Genomic DNA, 20,935 nt, shown 5'->3' on the forward strand with positions numbered 1-20,935 from the left:
GTGAGAGAATGCCCCTCCCAACCTAAAAGGAAACTACAATGGCGGCCTGGCGAAGCATTTAAAGAAGTTGGATTCTAATCATTATGCTGACAGTAAGTGGGCCATGGACTGAATGTCGTTATTGAGCGCTAGTATGTGACCAATTACCAATACCTTATACAGCCTTTTTCCCAGACTTGCTGAGCAGAGCCCGTGACCGAAGTGTGTTTTGAATGGAAATACACAATTGAAAGCCAAATTCAGTTCAATCCAGGACCAGACTTATTACATGTCTGGGGACCGACTCATTTAGTTTGCCCTTAGTCGTTTGCCAGCGCTTTCCAGTGGTTTGCTGTTATGGTCAAAATGCAGAGGATGTTAGAGGAGCCGGGACATTGAAATTGGTAATTTCACAGTTGATAACTGAGAAAGTGCTTTGAGACATGGACTTCCACCATTTGGGAAATCAGGACAAATCAAAACCATTTCTTAATTTAAAGTGAGAAACTTTATTTGATTGGGAAATATGAACTGTTCATGAGCAAAACAGCCATTGAACTAAAGAGATACAGTAGTCTTTAAAAGGAAAAAAGTAACATTCATCTATCCATAGACAGTAAGATATCAAAGGGGTGCCATTCACATACTGAAAATATTCTCACCAGCATTTTGTAAATAAATAAATAAATACATGACAGTAAAAAAAAGAGTTGAGGAATATAGCTTTTCAACCAAAACAAAATCCAACCCAATATAAGGTGTACGTTATACTATGAAACTGCAAGATGTTTCATTCTATGGCATCATGCATTTTCATGGATCAGGAGGGAAACAAATAGTATAGTGTTTTGAAGCATTGGACATTAGGCAACAGTGAACACACCACCGCTGTCTCTCAACCCAAGTCTGACTGTCTGTGGCTAAACAGGAGGAGCTAAATACAACAAAGAAGAATCACATCCAAAAGGCTTGCAAGAGAAAGTAATTTGTTGTTGAGCTCCACCCTGGAACATACCAATGGCACGTCTCCAGTGAGGCTTTTGACTGAGTATACCTTCCACCTTTGAGCTGGCCTGAGTGAAGGCATTGCAGCTGTGTAAAATTGTCCTCCTAGTAAAATAACCAGACTACATTTGTACATTCCACCACGGTATTTTTTAACATCTGAATTAGATGAAGAACTACTGAAATGAGGAAGAGCAGTTTTCCGGGGAAAAAAAGTCACTAATTTTGTGAACATATGGACAACAGCAAACTTAGTTTAAGATCAGACAGCTTCAGCAGGAGGTACAGTAGTCACTGAAAGTGTTGTGAAATGCTAGTAGCTGATGTTTGAAAAGCTGGTTTCTAGGGAAAGGCAGTTTTCATCAGGAGAAAAAAAAACAGTGGACTGTTTTGTTTTTGAAGGCGAAGAAAAGGGAAACAGGGGAACAACCCTGCAACAGTTTTCCAAGAAACATTGCACAACTCAGACTAACCACAGTTTTTGATTTCTAAAACATTCTAAAACATTACTTCTGGAGCAAGTGGCCAAAACAAATTCACATTCTCACTTGGGCAAAGACTGCTCTTTAGAGAACCAATGCAGAATCTATAAAATACAAAACAAGTATATACGATCCTTAATTGTGTATCGAAAATATTCATATTTATGTGCATGTATTACAGTTCTATAAGACACTCTGTCTCTGGGAATTCTGGAAGATTGAGTTCATATTTTTTCTGTATGTCATAAGGAAGGAAGCGTCCTGCCAGAAAATGCTTCCCAGAGAAATTAGTGGCACACTTTTTGGGAGCCATGAGAGATATAAGCACTTCGGGGCTGATTCCATCCATATCTGCCTCATCCGCATCCCAACCTGTAGGGTAAACGCACTTTTAATCACCATACTCATTCAAAGGCATACACAAAAACAGCGTACATGCAGAGATACCTTAGATCACTTTCATGTGAACTTTAACTGAACAAAAACTCAATACTGATGTGAACTGTAATTCCATTATGAGAATATAATATGAGCCGGTAAACAAATCTGATGAGATACCTAAGGGCACGTCAACACTGGCTATCGGTATTTTGACCTGTTTCAAGGTCACCAGGATACTGGAGTAAGGTTCCTTGATATCTTTGGAGTCACTGTCTGGACCCAGGGTTGCATCAATTACCAAGTTGTAGGCATCATTTATCAACTGGACCTGCAAATTGGAACAAGATGTATCAGTATACATTCCAGGCTTACGTAACAGCTACGTAACAGCAGCACTGGCATGTCCACGTGTCTCACCTCAGTGGGCAGGTAGGACAGAAAGGGGATGTCCATCTTTTCACACTGAACGGTGAAATCCTGGTGCACGCTGTGTGAGGAACGCTTTGGGTAGTAGATTGTTGGCTCGTACTCCTGTTAGAGGGGGTGAAGGGGAGGAGAGGCTTGATGACTGGGGCTTTTCAGCAGGCAAAAGGGGAGCTAAGGTAATGGCGCTCAGAGGCTGAAAGACTGAATAAGTTTGCTATCTATTCCTCCTGCCGTCCTAAGGTAGCTAAGATATTCTGACCTTACTTCCTTATTTTTCTCAGAGGAGTAAAAGAGAAGATTTGCAGAGGCCACTGATGCATATTAAAAAGGCTCTCATAATGACATGGACAGTTGGAATTAACAATTTAAGAGGCCTGGTGGAAGAGCTTGGGGGAAATGCTCATCTACGCTCAGTTTAATTTCATACAAACATAAACAGTCAGTGAAGGTGGGGTGCAGCAGATGAAATGATCACGTAGATTTAATGTCAGTATCGCTTTCGTGGAAATTATGGAAATATGAATTCCGGAAAGAAACATTACTATACAAGATTCAATTTAACGATCAGGACATTACATTATGCAATCACCCTTCAAGGACTACTAAAATGAAAAGAGAATAGCAGTGGTCAACATTTGATTTGTCTTTCCTTTAGATCAAAGAGAGCCACAGTATGTGAAAATGTTTAATGCATTCCATGAATCCGACAGTGTAATGTGGAACCCCTCCATTGACCCTAAGCCTAGCCTTGAGCCCTTCAGAGAGTGCCTCTATGACTTTAACAGATTTCATCAATATGCTTTTAATAGTTGGCTATTGATGCTCCATAAATCTGGCATTTTGGACACATGTGGCGAAGTTGTAGGAACATTTGGTTCCAAGGAAATGCTCATGCAACTGTGAAGGTGTTTTTTCTCTTCAGAGAAAGAGCACTTCACCCCTGAAAAGCGCCGAGTCAAGGTTAGCCTCTCTATAACACAGTTACAAAGAGTCCCCAAAGGAGGAGACTCACTGAGCGTGCGATACTTGATATTTCAGAAGGGCGCTTTTAAGTTGACCCTGAGGTCGCTGCTGTTACCCCTGTGATTCCTAGAGAGAACGTTTGTTGCTGCAGTACTTACGAATATACGCAGGTGTCGGGCGCACACAAGACCGACCGAGCCGTTCTGCTCAGGGCCACAAACAACCAGGACTGTGGGCTGCTTCTTGTTGAGAGACTTCAGAGGAAAAGCCTAGACAGATGAGAGGCAAAGGGGAGAGAGAGAGGGACGTGGATGGACAGGAGAACAGGAAGTCAGTCTGATAGTCGGATGGTGCAACGGGGTGAAAGACAGTCAGACAAGATAGGCAAAAGAGCAAGAAGTGAACAAGGGAGTCAAGCAAGGGTATTTAGACTAGAGGGGAGGGGGGCATCAGACTGAGAGACAGACAGATAGAGGCATGAATAGAACAGAGTGAGAGAGAAAGCCTGAAAGAGACCAGAGAGAGAAACAGACAGACATTAAAGTCCCTTTCCCACATAACTTCTAGAAATTACCCGGACATATTTACCCGGGTAGAGGCACGACACTGACGTTTCCCACATGCACTTTATGTCCGAGTGAGATACGGGTAATTGTGTTCACACTAGACCCGAGTAGGAGCCGCGAGGGGTGGGGCAATGTCAGCACTTGCAGGGGGAGGGAGATGACGCTAAATAAATGCGTTGTTGTGCTGTGTTGCCTGGATGATGCGAACTTACATCAGATCCAAAACATCATGAAACAACAGTAGTTAGCTCGCTAGTCAGCGGGAGCTAGCATAGAGGGAAAAATAGCTAACTCCAGGACCACAGTAAACAAAGCTCTACTTCAACCCTCATCCAACACAACAAATGAATAGAAAATAATGACACACCTGGAAAATATATAAACAGCACACAGAGGTCTGAGGCTTCTTTCCCAACTCCTACAAAAAGCAACAATGCTTAATAACAGCGACGTTAACTATTAGCAGTTACAGGAGCTATTAACTATTAGCTAACCACTGTAATAAACAGCTAGTTGCAAGCTAATCGACAACACTTCAAGCTATTCACGTTTGCAAGGATAATCCTGCCTGTCCCGCAACAAACACAACAACGTGATTGCAGTTTAAGTTTTTATTGTAGGTACACAACAAAATGTCACTGTTTTCAGTACTCCGGTGTTCTCGTCTGTGTTCATAGTAGTTCATACTCGTAGGGCAATGTTTATCGTTACCATGGCAATTTGTACTTTCTGCCTCGTGCTCGTGCTGCACAAGCAGGCTGCAAGGGCGCATTTCTAAACGTCATCGGTACGCCCCCCATCTTTACCCAGAACTGTGCCGGCTGCGTTCCCACCTAAGCGCACCCGGGTAACATCTAGAAGTAGTAGTAGGGGGCTAGTAGGGTGAGTTCCGGGTAAGAAAATACCCGAGTTTTGCGTTCCCACATACAGCCACCCGTTTGATATCCGTTTGACATCCGGATGTCTCGCTCATGTGGGAAAGGGACTTAAGACATGGAGACAGTTAGACAGTGACCTCAGCTCGTCTGCCATGCTGAAGTCCCATCCCTCCGGGTGAACCCTCCATCACTGTCAAGCCCTCCCTCCAAAACGAGTCAGGGACACACTGGGAGACATGGCACCCTCGGCCCAAACTTTTTAAAATAACTCTTACAGGAGTGGAAAAATACCAGAGACAACACCACAGGATGCGGCCTTTAAATAACACATTTTCCACCGGTGTCCTGCGCTGAGCTGTGTGGCCAGTGACATTCGGATTTTCCCTCCTGGCGTTGGCATCTCAGCGTTCCTCTGATGACACCCTCGCACACCCATCCCGCCTCCCCCTCGGCTGCATTCCTAAAATATATCAGGTATGGCACGCGCGAGCCGATGACAATGTATTTAATATGGCAGTTTTACCAGCCGTATTTCAAGTGCCCGTTAAAATAGTTCAGCTCACTGTTGGTGTTGCCAAGGTATTCAACACAAATGGCAACATGTGCATGGATATTTCGAGTAGTAGCCTAATTACCGTAAATTACAAAGCAGTCAGTACAAATTATCTTGCACATTGGGGGAGAACTGAACAGGCCACCGGGCTCAACTGAGTGGAGTTCTCATAAAGAGGTGAGAAATTCCCTTCTGTAATCATACTGCAAGAGTGTTGTCAGACACTTTCTAGTTGGATGGAATAAGCCCTTTTTTAACGGCCAATAACCCGGATAAACCTGACACGTCGTACATTCAGGCTGCGGGGAGTCTCCACTTTCTGGGTCTTTAGAGTTCTAATTTTCGTCTGGTGATGTAGTGGTGTCTTAATGGGAAGCATTCACGGTGACACATTCTGACCGACTCCCCGGGAACCTCCCTGTGGCAATTATAGCGCAAACCGTCCGTAATTAATGACGGCAGTCGAGCTCTGCTAACGGCGAGAAGCGGAGTGGAGAAAATGAGCTCCGGTCTCTCAGAAACGGTGCTAGTCGTGGTCCAGGCAACCCGAGTATTGTCCTGCAGTTTTACAGGCAAGCTGCTGTTCTCCTCTCCTTCACCGGTGGAATGTTGTTTTGCCAGGTCGAGCCAGGGCTTCGTGCTTGCTCCCCCTCGGCTCCCGGGGCTGTGGCTCACAAAGCTGATTGGGATCAAATCTCTGGAGCAGCATCTCCTGTCCTGACATCATCATCTGACAACCGCACTAATTAGCAACACAACTCCATCTCCTCAATCATGTGCAGACATATGCTTGCCCACACACATAGCGAGGAAGAGAAATCCTTTGAGAGAGAGAGAGGAAGAGAGAGACAGTGAGGAAGAGAGAGAGACGAGCGTGAGAGAGAGAGAGAGATGAGAAAGGAGAGAAGTAGACAGAAAATTATGGGAAATCTAGACAGAAAACAGGGGCATGTTGAGGACAGACGGAAAAAAAACATAGGCCTAAAACCCGGGATGAAGACATGCTGTAGCCCGGAGGGCAAGGAAACCTTTTCTCTGAGACACCACATAAAAATAAGATACCCTCTTATTAGCAGAGGTGCTAAAAGCCCTTGCCCATTAATCTAACTGCTACAGTAGCCCACTGAGGCACAGAGGCTTCCGCTGATAAAACACTACGACAGCCACTTCCCTGAAACACCAATGATGTAATTTCAGTCTCTGCCTAGTGACTGTTATGTCTTTTTCTAGCCACTGGTTCTTCGGCAGCGGTTGTTCAGGCCACTGAAACTGGAAGTCCCCCCGTGATAAATAGCGCTGGTGGTTCTGGTCACGATAATCAGAAGGGAGAGAGGGGTGGGGGGGTGGATGGGGAGGTGGGCCTCCGACAGGAAGGGTCCTCTCACATGGCTGTCTGTCGGGTGAGCATCAGTCACGCTCCGGCACACTCCCGCCGGCGGCTCATGTTCCGACGGCGCCCAGGTAGGTCAGCCTGAAAGCCCTCTAGGGGTCTCTCCAAGTCTGATGTAATCCACATGGAACCCGTGACCACAGCCAGCAGGAATCCACCGTCCACAACCCACACAACTGGTTAGACACTGAGGGAAGAGGGAATGGAGGGGTGGGGGTGGGGGGGGGGGGGGGGGGGGGTCGAGACAACCCCCCCTGTTTTCCCCCCTCCCTCCCCTGGGTGGCTCCCTATTGAATAGTCTGTGTGGATGTCTGGATATATTGTACGTTTATTGAGGCACGAGTCTCGGGATCTGCTGAGGCCAGCACCCTCAGACCAACAAAAACAGGGAACAAGGTTTCAGTGTTTCTACGAGCCTCAGAGAGAAGCAGGGCTTGTGTGTGTGCTCGGCTATGAGATGTGCAGATGTGTTGGCGGGGATGATGGTCGGGGTGATGATGGAGCTAGGGGGGCGCAGGGGAAGCGTGACAGACCTTGGTTACGGCAATGGCGCAGGCATAACCCCAGATCTCGATCAGCTGCTGCTGCCCAAACCGGTAGTCCCGCAGCAACTCTGTCTCAATGGCTGATGCCTCCACCTTACTGAGAGCGAGAGAAAGAGAGAGAGAGAGAGAGAGAGAGAGAGGGGACAATGAATTACTTCATATTCATTGCATATACAACACCATGGCAAATACCAGCTCAGATTAAAGCCATCTGTTAATTACTGTAGGTCTTTAGTGACAGACCGTGTTTATTAAAAAACTAAACAGGTCCATGACTCCATGCGTCAAGACCATTGTTCCAGCTGCACTGATTTCACTGTGTAACATCAGATGCAAAAGCTTGTTAAAGGAGAATCAGAGGCTTAGATTACCTCCAGCGGTCTATATTTGTGTGACCACACACTATCGGGCATGTACTTTATCATCTGAACATGTTGGTGTCAGGAGCTGTTTCTCATTCCCTTCATCTTAAGTAGCTGTCAGACCAGGGAGACGGCCCGCTGAGACGGCTCGCCTGAGACGGCCCGCTCTCTCTCCCTCTCTCTCTCTCTGTGGGAGCGGGAGCGGGGCCGCGTTTTAAAGGCGGGGGCAACAGCCCCTCGACCTGTCGGCTCTGAGTCAAGCGCTCCCCCGGAGACCATGAAATCCAATGACTCCAGCATAAACACCCATCAAAGAGAGTCTGGGGTGGACGGAGCTGCCCAGAGATGCCGGAGTTTACTACACTGGGGACCCCTTGTGGATCATATGTGCATTACTGCTGTCAGAAGATAAATGAGCCGTGAACGGACGCTGACTTGCACTGCACAATATTTGACTTAAAACCAAACAGACACCGAGAGTCTTGTTTGTCACTGCAAATCTGTCTTCACTTGGATGCTTCCTATATTAGCGTGTGCCAAATCGTATTCATATTGTTATTCCGCATTGCATTTATATGCCACACCAAACAGTATGAGCTAAGGCATATTACAAGAGTGACTAATGAGAGAGCATGAATGATTCATTAAAAAAAACTACACGCAACAGAGATACAATACACCCCCAATCTCCCATCATACAATTAACAGTGGTTGGATAAAGAAGACGAGATTAAGGCAGACACTGCCTGATGTAACCTGGTGACTGTCAGAGCTTAGATAACAGCCAGCTTCTAGAGTTTAAAGCAAAGCCACAAGGAGTCCTCTCCTCTACAATTACAACATCTACAGTCATTTTGAATTATACTGACATTTTGCATAAGAGGATGAATGAAGTAAAATACTAATAATAATATCAGTGTCAAATAATCCTCCACATTCACCACAAACCACAGTAATGAGGACATTGTGATCCCTCGCAAGCCAGTCAGCAGAATAGGAGATGGGATTTACAGCACACTGCCGTAATTTCCCTCTGCCCGCTTGGATGTTAAAGGTCATCCTATATCTCTTCATCCCGATGTTCCTTTTGGACGGTTGGGCTTGCTCACCGCATCAAGAAGACCTTTTGGCATTTGCAGTCTCCAATAGAGCAGCCCGGCCGTCACACAGAGTTCACAGGGGGGATATTTACCGGCTTACGCTGACAACATGATATTTGTAAAGTTCAGCTCAGGCCATGCAACGGTGTTTTGGCTCTTTCGTCAAGTCCAACCCGTGGAGCTGAAAAAATGTCCCCATATGACCACTAACTGGTCTACCGGCAACAGTATGATAAAAAATAATGCTGATGCTTTAAATGGTTTATCTGAAACCTTGGTATTGTGCTGAAGTGGGCAGTGGACGGTGGTAGTGTAGTGGTCAAGTTTCTCTGAGGACAGTGGCCCTCAGTGGCCCTCAGTGGTGATATAATTGGCATATATCATTTGAATAAAGCGTCAGCTAAATGAATAATTAACAACACGGCACTTAAATGTACATTTAATGTAAATGTAAATGGAAGTGCTGCGTTGGTAATTAAACAGTGCCACCAGCAGGTTGCAGTGCAACTCCTTGCCTCAGCACAATACATCTGACTGCTGCCAAAAAAAAACACGCCCAAGTTTTCCCCCAGTCCCCTACTGCTCCTTGGCCTTGTCTGAGTGGCAGCCAAGATCTTTGAAGCCGATCAGCACAAGCAGGAGCAAGGCCTCCTGGGTCCCGGAAAGTCTCGTACTGCAGACGGGAGCCGCCTCTCTCACAACTTTATGGAGAGGAGGAGCACACTGGTGCTCTGGGTACAAACGGGAGACAGCATGAGTGAGGGAAGAGAGAAAGTGTGTGAGTGTGTGAGTGTGTAAGTGTGTGTGTGTGTGTGAGAGAGACAGAGAGAGAGAGAGAGAGAGAAAGAGAGAGAGGGAGAGAGGGGGGAGGAAGAGAGATGAAATGAGCAACAATAACAAGCCTGAGAGGCCCTCAACCCCCCCCCCCCCCCCTCCCTGCCCACCCCCCTGAGCCCATTAATTTCCCCATGCGGTGCGGGGCTCCCCGCGGGCCGCTCACCACGCCGACAGCTCCGCAATCACACAGCGCCTAATGAGCCTGTTTACCTCCGCGCGCCAGCCAGCAGGGCCGCGGCTGCCAGCGAAAAGAGGACGCACCGCACCGCACTCCCGCCCGCCCGCCACCCGGCCTCCTTGACCTCCGTCAGCATGTGAGGCAAACAACAGCCGACTCATTAAGGTCCCGGCACTCCTCAAGAGAAGGAGCGCGAGCACTCAGTCGCGGCTGCAGTCCTTATTTCAGCACTAAAATCAATCCTGCTCCATGGAGAGAAAAGGGCTGTGGCGACTGGCGAGCCGGGGCAAAGTAACTCTGACAAAGTATAGGGGCCACTTCTCTTCTAAATTTCACTTTTAATTCACCCATCTCTTGCTGGGAACGTTTGATTACAGTGTTGCGTCAGCACTTGAGCCTCAAGGAACAGGGCCTATGTGTCCTTTAAATGATCAGCACCTAAATCGGAGTCCCCATGGCAACCTCCTTTTTAAGTATAGTCACCGCAATTATCCATGTCTTGCCATGGACAGCTAAATCACAGCATTTCCCCTATTATTACGGCTCCGGCCCGTGTTAGCTCTCTCTGTTCACGGTCAAAGTTAACAGATACAGGAGAGAGAATATACTTAAAGTTCTAGACTAGACTAATCAGCGAAGCAGTGAATATGGTGATGTGCAGGCCATTAGAATAGGAGACGGAGGGAAATGGATATCAAAAACACATTGCTGATGTCCTCTAGACCGTAGAAGATATTACGACTATTCAGGTATTCTCAACAGCTGAGAGATCCAGCATAATCCTCCTTTTGGACAGGGCCGTGAGAAAACATTCTAGAAGTGTTTTGCAGAAACAAATGGCTCATGTCCACCAAGTGCTTACGGAGACAAGACCCAATATGGGAAACTATTTGTATGTTGTCCTAAAACCAACATCCAATACTCTGTAATACTATACACTTTTAATCGGGTAGTTTTGATGAATAACACAAGGTGTAAATAAATGCTCGGATTAACGATCCCATTTTCCTGGTGTGTGATGACGGATGAATACATCCTGCTATTGACCCGTAAGTCATTTTGAATAAACTGTTTGGCAGAAGCTAGTACAGTAAAAACAAACGGACATATTTGAATCCCCAAGCAACAGTCTGGAAGACAGCTAGATTGAGGTCTCATGAGGTTCTGTGAGGGTATTCGGGGACATGTGTGACAAGATCATGATCTCATGCTGAGGTGTGATCAACAGGCAGGCAGTGAAGGGGGCAGGAAGTGATGCACGAGCACTGGAGTATATCAGCTCAACAGGAAGAACACATGGATTGGAGCACTCCCACTCATCCTTGATTTAGCCAGCCCAGTGCAACCCTAAACTAGGAGTGAGACTGCCAGAGAAGATCTTTAAAAGTTGAAACAGACAGCACAGGTTTAATCTCAGCAAGTTCATCCATAAAACAGTTTGGCCTCGTTATACTTCTGCATTTGTCAGCTTTTCGCATCCATTATGTAATACCCATATGTCAATTGATGAGCTACTGCTGCTGTTCAAACATATACAGAGAAATAGACTTTGCACAATAGAATGTAGCTATACCAAAAGAACGTCGACAAAAGTAGACAAAAGAATGGAAAATGGAACACTGCTGCCGGGTGTGATATTTGGCGCGGAGCCAGATCTCCTGAAGCCACAGAGCGAGAGAGTGGGCGTCCAAGCTCTTCTTCTGGCGACAACAGGCAGTCCGGTCACAATTCAACCGCCCGCAGGTGAATCCAAAACACACTCCAACTCGACAGACGAGAGTGCATTCAATGCCAGTCAAATGGCCTTCCAGTGTCTCAAAGAGAGAGAGAGAGAGAGAGAGAGAGAGAGAGAGAGAGGGATTTACGGTTCAATCACTGGAGCACACCCAGGGATGAGGGGAGGAAAACTACTGATGAACTAAACAGCAGCTCTGGCTAATCATGGCTTGTTAAGTTTCAATGGCCCTAGAGATGGTGTTCCTGGAACCTCGGGTCAAGGTTGCTGATTCAGTGCTGTGGGTCATCGGACTGTCTTCATCTGACCGCACAGATAAACACAGGCCCCTCGCTTTCCGTGCCAGAAATATTTCACAACAGCACATCATTTTTTTTTGTGTGTGTGTGCATGTGTGTGTGTGTTTGTGTGTGTGTGTGTGAGAGTGAGTGTCTTGTCCTGTCAGAGGAACGTCCTGTGCCAGTTCTATGCGTCTGAGAATCTGGACTTGTCTGCGCATCTCCAGGCTTTCTCCTGCCAAATCACTCAATGCCAGACTGTGCTGGGATTGCTGCCCATTACCATAGAAACATGAAGATGACACCCAGGCTCTGCACATAAACTATTTCAAGATCAGGTTGAATAGAACCTCATTTGGAACATCTTGCAATTTAGAGACAGAGGTGATTTGTTTTGTGGAACAGAACACAGTTTCCATATAAGAATCAGTAAGAAAGGGCCTCTGTAAATCTATTCTCAGTGTGAAGAAAGTGTGTAACTGTGGAAACTGTATGAATATGGAGTGTAACATAAACAAAAAAGAAGAAAAAAACATTTAAATATTTGGAATTTGCCATTTGTGTAAAAAGAAAAGCTGGTATGGAGAACAGGAGCCTGTGGTTCTTGTCACATTGTGAGTTTAACGAGGAAAACAGCCCAACTTCACAATTGGCAGAGACTACTGTGTTACATCATGTGTTTTCTTTTTCATTATTCACTGAGAGCTCCTTATATTTTTGAATACTGAATTAGGTTTCAGATACAAACTGTAGCACTATGTTGCTTGAAATGCTCGAAATGTCCTTCAATATACTGCACATGTAGTGAACACACACCATATACACTGAAGATTTGAACGATTTAACCTTTTCCTTGTATTATTCTAACATTTGGAAATTATTGTAATTGCATTCCCAGCCGAAAAATTCAGCACAGGTCAGAAAAAGCCCTGATATTTTAATCTCTGTCGAGCAAAGAAAAATAATCAACTTTCCCAGCAAAACAGGGACCTTGAGATAAAAGGGAAATGTCAACCTTCTGCCAGTGGCCTTAACAGTTATGGAGATATTGGCACATGGTATTTTGGAACAAAATGATTAGTCTGGTCTAGCTTCATGAAGATTGCTTCAACAAACCAGAAGAGTCCCAAAAGAATGATCTATCAAGTTTATGGATGACAGGACAGAGAGAGAGAGAGAATAATAACTGCGAATGTGTATAGAATGGCAATAGTACAGAGTCACAAAATGTATGATAGAAATGGTGGTTGGAGAACACTCGTTAGAAAGTGTTTCATGTCCATCTGCTGCAATTCCAATTACAACTGAGGCCAGTAATCAGAAGCAGGTCTCCGCACGGTGGAAAAGTAAAAGTGAATTGTGTGCCGTGAGAGAGACTGCAAGTGCAGGAAACCATGGTAACGGAGAGTCAGTTCTAGAGCTGCCAATGAAGAAGGGAGAGAGGAGGTGAACAGGTACATGCTCACCGGAGGAGAGAGAGAGAGAGTGTGTGAGAAAGAGAGAGAGAGAGAGAGAGAGAGAGAGATAGGTCCATAGTTATTTCATAAATAAATGAAGAAATATACGAAGAGATGGAAGGAAAGTTGGAACAGAAAGGAAAAGAGCTCAGTGAGGCGAGGTGAACGTGCATATGCTATAGCCTAAGTATACACCACATGACAGACACAACTAGTTTGCAGAGGTGAGAGGGTGAAAAGTAAAGGAGGCAGCAGACAGAGAGATAGAGAGAAGAAGAAAATGAAAAAGAGGGGGAAAAGGGTGGAGAACAGAGGTAAAGAGGGACAGAGTGTAACGGGAACACATCCTTCAGGCCCAATTATGTCTGCTGGCTGGCTGGTTGAACACAGGTCAAAACACTGTAACTCCATAAAAGAGACTAACAGTGGGTTACAAAATGAACAGAAATCGCTATTACATCAGGACAGAACATTTTGTTTCCTATTACATTATTATGTGCTATATATTTATCTAGTGCCCTCCTTTAATGCCAGTGTTGGCAAACCCCATTGTCTATGTCTGTGACAATAAAACGGCTAACAATGCAGAATATATCCAAACAAAACCATGGACTCAACAAAATCTATCATTAAGCCCGGAGCTACAGTAATTACCGGACAATTTGCTGATGTGTCCATGTAGATGTGACTCACATCCAGTAAGCTTATTAACTTGGAATTACATTTCTGGTAGGTAATTTCTTCTCATCAACTGAACAATTCATTCTACCTCTAGTTTTTAGATAGCAATCTGGGATGGCCTGTTCAATAAAAATGGTTTACAATGGCCTGGATAGAACATGCTACATTTTTGGGGGTAGTCCATGCGGTGGACTTAATGAATTAGGATTAAGTAATTTTGCACTGAATTCTACATCAGTACTTGCCTGTTGCGCTGTCAGCAACTACATCAGTTGGGCGCAGACTACAACCATTTATATGCAGAAAGCACAAGAGAAGTTGGTCAGCAGGCTAAGCACTTATCTAAATTGTTCCTGGCTTAGTGCATTTTCACAGACTCGCGTTAATAACACACAATCAAAATTGTGTACACATAATACAAACCAGACCTTATATTTGCCTCAGATGCATTTCTGAGCATTATCATGTTCATGCCATGATCACAGTACATTTAATTCAAAAGCTTATTGAATTTGAAGGTACACTGAAATTGTCTATTAAAAATTGCACCTGCGCCCCACAAAGGCAAATCTTGACCTGGAAATATGTCTCCGCCTTAGACAGCAACACAGAAGGGTGTTTTCAGGTCAGCTGATATATGTAACTGAGTGCATCAAATGGAGGCCCACTTCTTCTGCCCTCCTCCCTGATGACCAAATCCCCCTTTCCAGAGTGCTTGTTGAATGCGGGCCTGGTGAGACCTCGCCATAGCTGATGCGTTCGCCACTCTCCTCGCTTGAGCGCTCATCTGTCGGGCGAGCTGATAACGCCGCAGACCCAAGATCCGCTGCGGCCACAGCTTGACATCGAGATGAGTCCCACAGTCTCCTGATGCAGACACTCATCATGTAGTCGTTCAGCTGAGAGGTCAAGCCAGATTGAACACATCGCTGTAAATGATTTTCAAATATCAGCTGGAATGTCCAATAACATCTGTGTCTCTAGCCACCATCCGCTAGCATTGCAAGCCACAAGGATGAGAAGTTGTGAGGCAACACTCACGTAAGGACGCATTTTGGACCTGCAGAGTTTTTATCTAGGACAGGATCTGTGGTACAAAGTTAACGGGGGTTTCTAAATGTGGGTCATCAGGGGAAAGTTAATAGGGGCTTCAGGGACAACAGGGGAGGCTGATGCAGAGATTTGTGCGTGTGTGTTGTACTTTTAGTTGTACTTGTAAGTGGTATTATAATTGACATTCTAGCCTCCTCAGTCAGTGTGTGCCCATGGGAACCTAGTTTAGTTGCTAGCTTATTGAGATTTCTGTAGTATAGATCCTCTCCTGCCATTCCACTCTTATCTTGCCAGCAACCACAGCATGGAAATACCATTATCATAGCACATTATGTGGCAATGATTGCCTAGGATATTGTTGCCTCTAGCAAAGAAATGGATAAAACTATTTATGCTGGTGCTGGTTTAGTTGGCCTTTGCTGGTTTTCCTCCAGCTCTTGCTGGTCTTTGCCGGTGTAGCTGGTTGGGCCACCCCGTGGACATGCTGTTGTGACCATCTGAGGAAGCTGATCATGCTGGTATTACCAGCCTGTCATGTGGGATACAGCTGGTGTAAGATGGTCAATCATGCTGGTTAAAAGCCTGCCAAGCTTGACATTGTTGGTGTAAGATGGTCATGACCAGATGGAGATGATATGACAAGCAAAGTCAAAGTCATCTGAAAGTATGTTTTCGCAAGAGTGTTGCTGGTCTAGTAGGTCAACCATCATAGGGTGGTCAAACAAGCTGGTCAACCAGCAAACCATCTTAAGCTGGTCAGGCTGGTTTTTTTTCAGCGGGGAAATTAAAAATAGCAGATTTCCTCCCCATAGCATTATTTTCTGCTCTATACAAAGGTCACATGCATATTTTCCACAGACTCTGTGATCTTCTCTTGGCCCTTGTTCAATTTTCACCCTCCTACACTCACTGTTTTCAGACACTTAACCATGCTGTCTATGAATAGAGTTCATGTTTTTAGTCTTTATACTGCATGAAATCCTCTCACCTGTCAAGTAGTCAAAGAAGTAATAACCTTGAACGTCATTAGCTGCTTGACTGAAATAAGAGTTATGCTTTGACTCTCTTTTCTTCATTCTAACCACCCCTATTATTAAACATCACAAGGACCACATTTAGCTTGTGCTTTCTGTTCTTTAAGCTCACCATGCTCAGCACTTCAGCACGCTCAGGCTTCACATCTCCCTGCTAATGATGGAGGCTTATAATGGTCACTGGCCTATGCTGTTGAGAGCAACCAAGGGTTCTAGTTCTCTCTGTCTTCAGACCACCAGCTGGCTTGATGCCAATGAGCTGAGCGGTAAACCTTGTGCCTGGTCCCTCCATCTGATGTGCATGGACTATTACATAAGTCACATTTTCCTATACTGTGTCCATCCGTCCACTGTGGCGAAGGCTGCGCAACATCAATGTCTGGCTCCTCTATGATCCATCATGCCTCAGGCAGATGAGGCAATTGCTTTGGCTGCCTCTATTCCCTCTCTCTCTCTCTCTCTTGCCGTCAGGAAGACTGAACTCCTGCTTCATCACCTGCTTTTTGTGAATGATGGGCGCCGCACACCGGGGATGGCGAGTGCTGAAGAGCCATGGCCCAGGCTAGCACTCTTTCAGCCAGCTGGAGGAAGACCAGGCCACCCGTCTAAGGTCACTCAGAAAGTTAATGACTTGTACGGCATATTGAAAAACTAAAGCTAATCAATATCCTGGACGTGACTCCATCACAGTATTGGCACTATAACCTCTGAAGCTGGAAGTCATTTGCTGGAAGACGTGGAACGGAGTGGTGGTTTTCATAGAATTTGAAGAATCTGGTGAGATCAGAAATGTAATCAGCATTTCTGCATCAGTCCAACAAACATTTCCTTATATATTATCTCTGGCTTGTCCAATAGATTTTGTTATTTACTAATCATTAATGTGTAAATTGAATTAACTGTAGCGGAGCTTAGACAGCTGGATGATTAAGCAGGCTGACTAAAATCTGTTTATTTGTGAGCCCCATAAAGGGTATGAGTCAGTTCCACTGTGTGCAACTATGGAAATAAGAAAGCAGAGAAACTGCTCACTTAGAATAAACAACACTCTTCGTGCAGGTTTTTTGATGAGTGAATTTCAGCTCGGATTAATGCCACAGTTTGCCCTCCGCTGAGACGTGTTTTGCCTCTCTATGGAACAAGAAGCAAACTTATTTTGCCCGAAGCACCCATTTGCGAGAGATACATTTGTTTACCAAGTCTCCTACTTATGCCTGTGTGTTCCCCAAATTGAATAAAGTTGAAACGAAAGACCCTGGAAACTTTCTTTGCTGTATTCTCACGAGAGACTCATAAAGCCGTCCGCTCACGAAGCAACTTTCCGACCGCACCACTAATGCACTTCGAAATGGCCAGACTGGGTAACGATTCTGGCTCGCTCTTCCACACCCCCATTATCTGCAAACACAAATGGCTCTCTTGAGAAGCCTCTGCATCATCCAACAGGAACTGACCGTTGTTTGTGTGGGAGAGGGGGAGCGACCAGTCGGGCCAGGTGCAGAGCTGCCTCCTCCACTCAGCCCGTTAATAATTAAGGGGAGCATCAGTGGGGGAGGCCGTGCCTCCACGCGGACACCCTGGATGTCGGGAGGCGCCGGGAGCTGTGTCCGACCTTTGACAGCTGCAGGCGGGTTTGACCGCTGTGCCTCCTCCGCTGTGGATGTGGATGTGATGGTGGTTGGCCTGGGGAGAGTGGGGGTTGGGGTCAGCGTATGGACGTGCTAATGAGAGCAAGGCACCCTTTCGACACGCCATGCAAAAAAACTGTGGAGAGCGCAGCAGCGCTGCAGGCAGCAGGCAGTGGGGAGGTGGAGGATGGAGTCGATGAGACAAGGCTGCATGGGGGTGGGAGTGGGAGTGGGAGGGCAAGAAAGACAGAGAGTCAGACAGGACCGAGTCGGTACTGACCGTACAATTCTGGTGAAGCAGCTTCTTATTCTTCGCAAACCGCAATCACACTCGCACCTTCGAAGGCAATCATTCAGAATGCGAATGTAATTGTGAATGCTCCAACCAAATCTGCATTTTAAATGTCTATTATTGGTGACACACTACGACACAGGCATTTGAAACCCAACAGTTTATTTAAACCCTGATGGAAAACAAACTGTTTAACAAAGTCATGATTGCAAATATGATTGCAAGCACGTTAGATGATGGGGAGGAGGAGGACGCTAATGAGGATGCATGAGAGGAGATAAGGCCCAGGCAGTAGATGGGGAGAGCGCGCGAGAGAGAGCAAGCTGATGCTGGTGTTGGCGCAGCTATATTTGCATATATTTGTACACAGAGGCAATAACTACTTCGGTAAGTCGGGTTTAGGCCGGAAAAGAGAACGTGTTTATTAGTGCAGCAGTATTTCTATAAACCATTACGCACAACGTACGCACAACGTATGGCGCATGAGATCACTGTTAACAGCTGGCCATCACAGGAACCTGCTGCAATGGCGGCTGGTGGTGCCTACAGAGTGTGTAAATCCCCCTGCAGGAGAGAGCATGATGGAAGCGTGAGGATGGGGGGGCTCAGGGCGCTCCAGAGGGGGTACACGGCGCACCCCACATGCCTTAATTCCTCTATAAAGCAGGGAGACATTCAAACATCCCCCACACACACACACATATGAGGGGAGAGGACCCAGCAGGGGACGGATGCTGTGCTGGGATTTTCAGTTTCCGGAACCAAACAGGAGAGGGAGAGGACATGCATACTTAGTAGGGTGCGGCGCGCACAGCTGAATTCCTTCCAGGGCGATAGAATACATTAAGGGTGTCATTCATTCTCCATTAATTGACAGCGCAGTTGAAACATTCTTGGCATAATATCACGGAAGGGTCCACACATGTGTTGCTTTCTGGATGCAACTGTGATGCTGTAGCATCCCTTTGGTGTCCTATGCCCATATTCTTATAATGTATAGTATTAAATCAATTTTATGATTTATTTCCTTTTTATATTACATATCATGTCATACACCAATTCTTTGAGCATGGGATCTGACCCAGCATAGTATGTGTGTGTGTCTGTGTGTGTATGTGTGTGTGTGTGTGTGTGTGTGTGTGTTTGTGTGTGTCTGTGTGTGTATGTGTGTGTGTGTGTGTGTGTGTATGTGTGTGTGTGTGTGTGTGTGTGTGTGTGTGTGTGTGTGTGTGTATGTGTGCATGTGTATAATAAGCCCATATATGTGATGTTGATGGATCAGCTTATGGCAGCTGTGCTGCCTGGCTTATTGGGGCTTGAGGGAGAAAAGTGGGCGATTTACGGCATGGGCCCCAATAATAACAACCTCCCCAGGGCCCAGGCTGGGTGACCGTGAGATCAGAAGGGCCGGAGCAGAGTGGACACAAATGAGGCCACTTCTACCGAGCTGTTAGCTGCTGACATCGCTGGAAAGGATATGAGGACGACAACACAAACTGATTTGTCGCAATTCAAAGCGGTATTACTGTGGCTAATGTATTTGAGACATACATTCGTTTTGCCCCAGCAGTAGATGTGCTAATGCACTCTGTCAGGGAGGCACAGACAGCGTGTACATGTTGGCTCTTTCTCGGCAGAGAAGCGGGAACATCAGGAGGCCCCATTATCCGGCTACTGGCACCCATCCTGTCTGAAATGAAAAAATGCCTGTCACCCATGTCGGAAACAACTAGTGAAAGTTCAGCTGATGTCGCTGGAGACCCATTTCTGTGTTGGAAGCATTTCAGTGACATTTCTGCTTTCTCACTGAAATTATAAAGGAGCGAAAAGTGATGTGGTTTTTTGTGCCCTCCAATGTTTTTGAGCGGCCCCCCGATCAGAGTGACATGTGGCTTTCTTCGTCTTAACCCAGCCATTGTCTGCCTCGCATTATCAACTTCAAAAATCAATGCACTTCCTCAGTGGGCGAGTCTTTGATTTTCTGACAGCCTGTCAAGCAGCCGACTGAAAGTTGAAGATGATTGAGAGAAAAGGAAATTGACAGTTCCCATGGCTGAATGGTGAGACTTTTTCTAGATATTTCTTTTTTTTTTTTAAAGCAGACCGAAAAGTGGATTGACACTATTCTGAAAAAAAGTGACATACACAATCTCTCAAAGTATGAGTCCACTAACAAGGATTTATAAATATTTCATATCTAACCATTAATACATAACCAAGATGTTTATGTATAGTGCTCAATATTAAGCATCATTATTATTACCGTACACCGTACCATACTGTACATGTATTAGGTCTTTATTCAACAATTTCTTATTCTTACTGGATAGATGATTTATTATTGGTATATTGGTATATTGGTATTATTGGTTGAATAAGCAACTTTGGTCTTGATCTGAGGTTAGTGATATATAGTATGGATCAAAATGGAAACTTCATAGCCACACATCTGTGTTTCTTGCACCTACTGTCATTTGTTTTTCATGCCCCGTGTCTGAAATCAGGTGTTGATTTCCTTGTTTACCGCACATACAGCTCTGGATGAAGCTGCTATCCAGCTCCTCATTTGCCTGGAATCACTTGTGTGGAAAATAATATCGGAAAGATTGGTGCCGCTTTCGTAGCTTGGCAGCACAAACAACTTATTTGTGTGAAGCAGCGGCAGCAGCAGCAGCCTTTATGTAATCAAGGTTCATACACAGCCACACACTCACCTTGAGTAGTGGCAAGACTGATCTGATGATGAAAGCGCAACAGACTGAAACAATGGGCCCAATTAGGGTGTCCCCTGGGACACCATCAAACAGCAGAATGAGGCAGCCAGACTGGATCTCCACTGTGTCAGCTGAAATACTTTTAACAGACACTGCTTGTCTAAGTTAATATACTGTAAAACACAACATATACCTCCTAAACTTTCCACACAAACACACACATACACACATACACACACACACACACACACACACACACACACACACCTTTCTGTTCCCAGCTACAGTGGTAAAAGTCCAATTGTTTCTATGGCAACTATTGACCATATTTCAAGACTTGAAAATGCACAGTTCTGAAAAAGCCAACGCGTTTTCCATTATCAATTGCTTCATGTCAGACATTAGTGTGTCATTTCAG

The 20,935-nt window shown here is 45.5% G+C and overlaps 1 protein-coding gene across 2 annotated transcripts in view; it reads right to left on the minus strand.

Moving 5' to 3' along the window:
• Nucleotides 1-471: 471 nt before the first annotated feature.
• Nucleotides 472-20,935, minus strand: part of yjefn3 (YjeF N-terminal domain containing 3) — a 29,742-nt gene continuing 9,278 nt past the window's right edge. For both annotated transcript variants that reach the window (XM_062556993.1, XM_062556992.1), the window contains 5 exons: nucleotides 7,157-7,265; nucleotides 3,395-3,505; nucleotides 2,265-2,378; nucleotides 2,025-2,175; nucleotides 472-1,838 (listed from right to left, as the gene is read on the minus strand). In XM_062556993.1, the coding sequence (XP_062412977.1) occupies nucleotides 1,642-1,838; nucleotides 2,025-2,175; nucleotides 2,265-2,378; nucleotides 3,395-3,505; nucleotides 7,157-7,265 (682 nt within the window). In that variant the 3' untranslated portion in view covers nucleotides 472-1,641. The remainder of the gene's footprint in view (nucleotides 1,839-2,024; nucleotides 2,176-2,264; nucleotides 2,379-3,394; nucleotides 3,506-7,156; nucleotides 7,266-20,935) is intronic.

The sequence above is a fragment of the Sardina pilchardus genome, chromosome 15 (assembly GCF_963854185.1).
Source record: "Sardina pilchardus chromosome 15, fSarPil1.1, whole genome shotgun sequence".
Classification (NCBI taxonomy): domain Eukaryota; kingdom Metazoa; phylum Chordata; class Actinopteri; order Clupeiformes; family Clupeidae; genus Sardina; species Sardina pilchardus.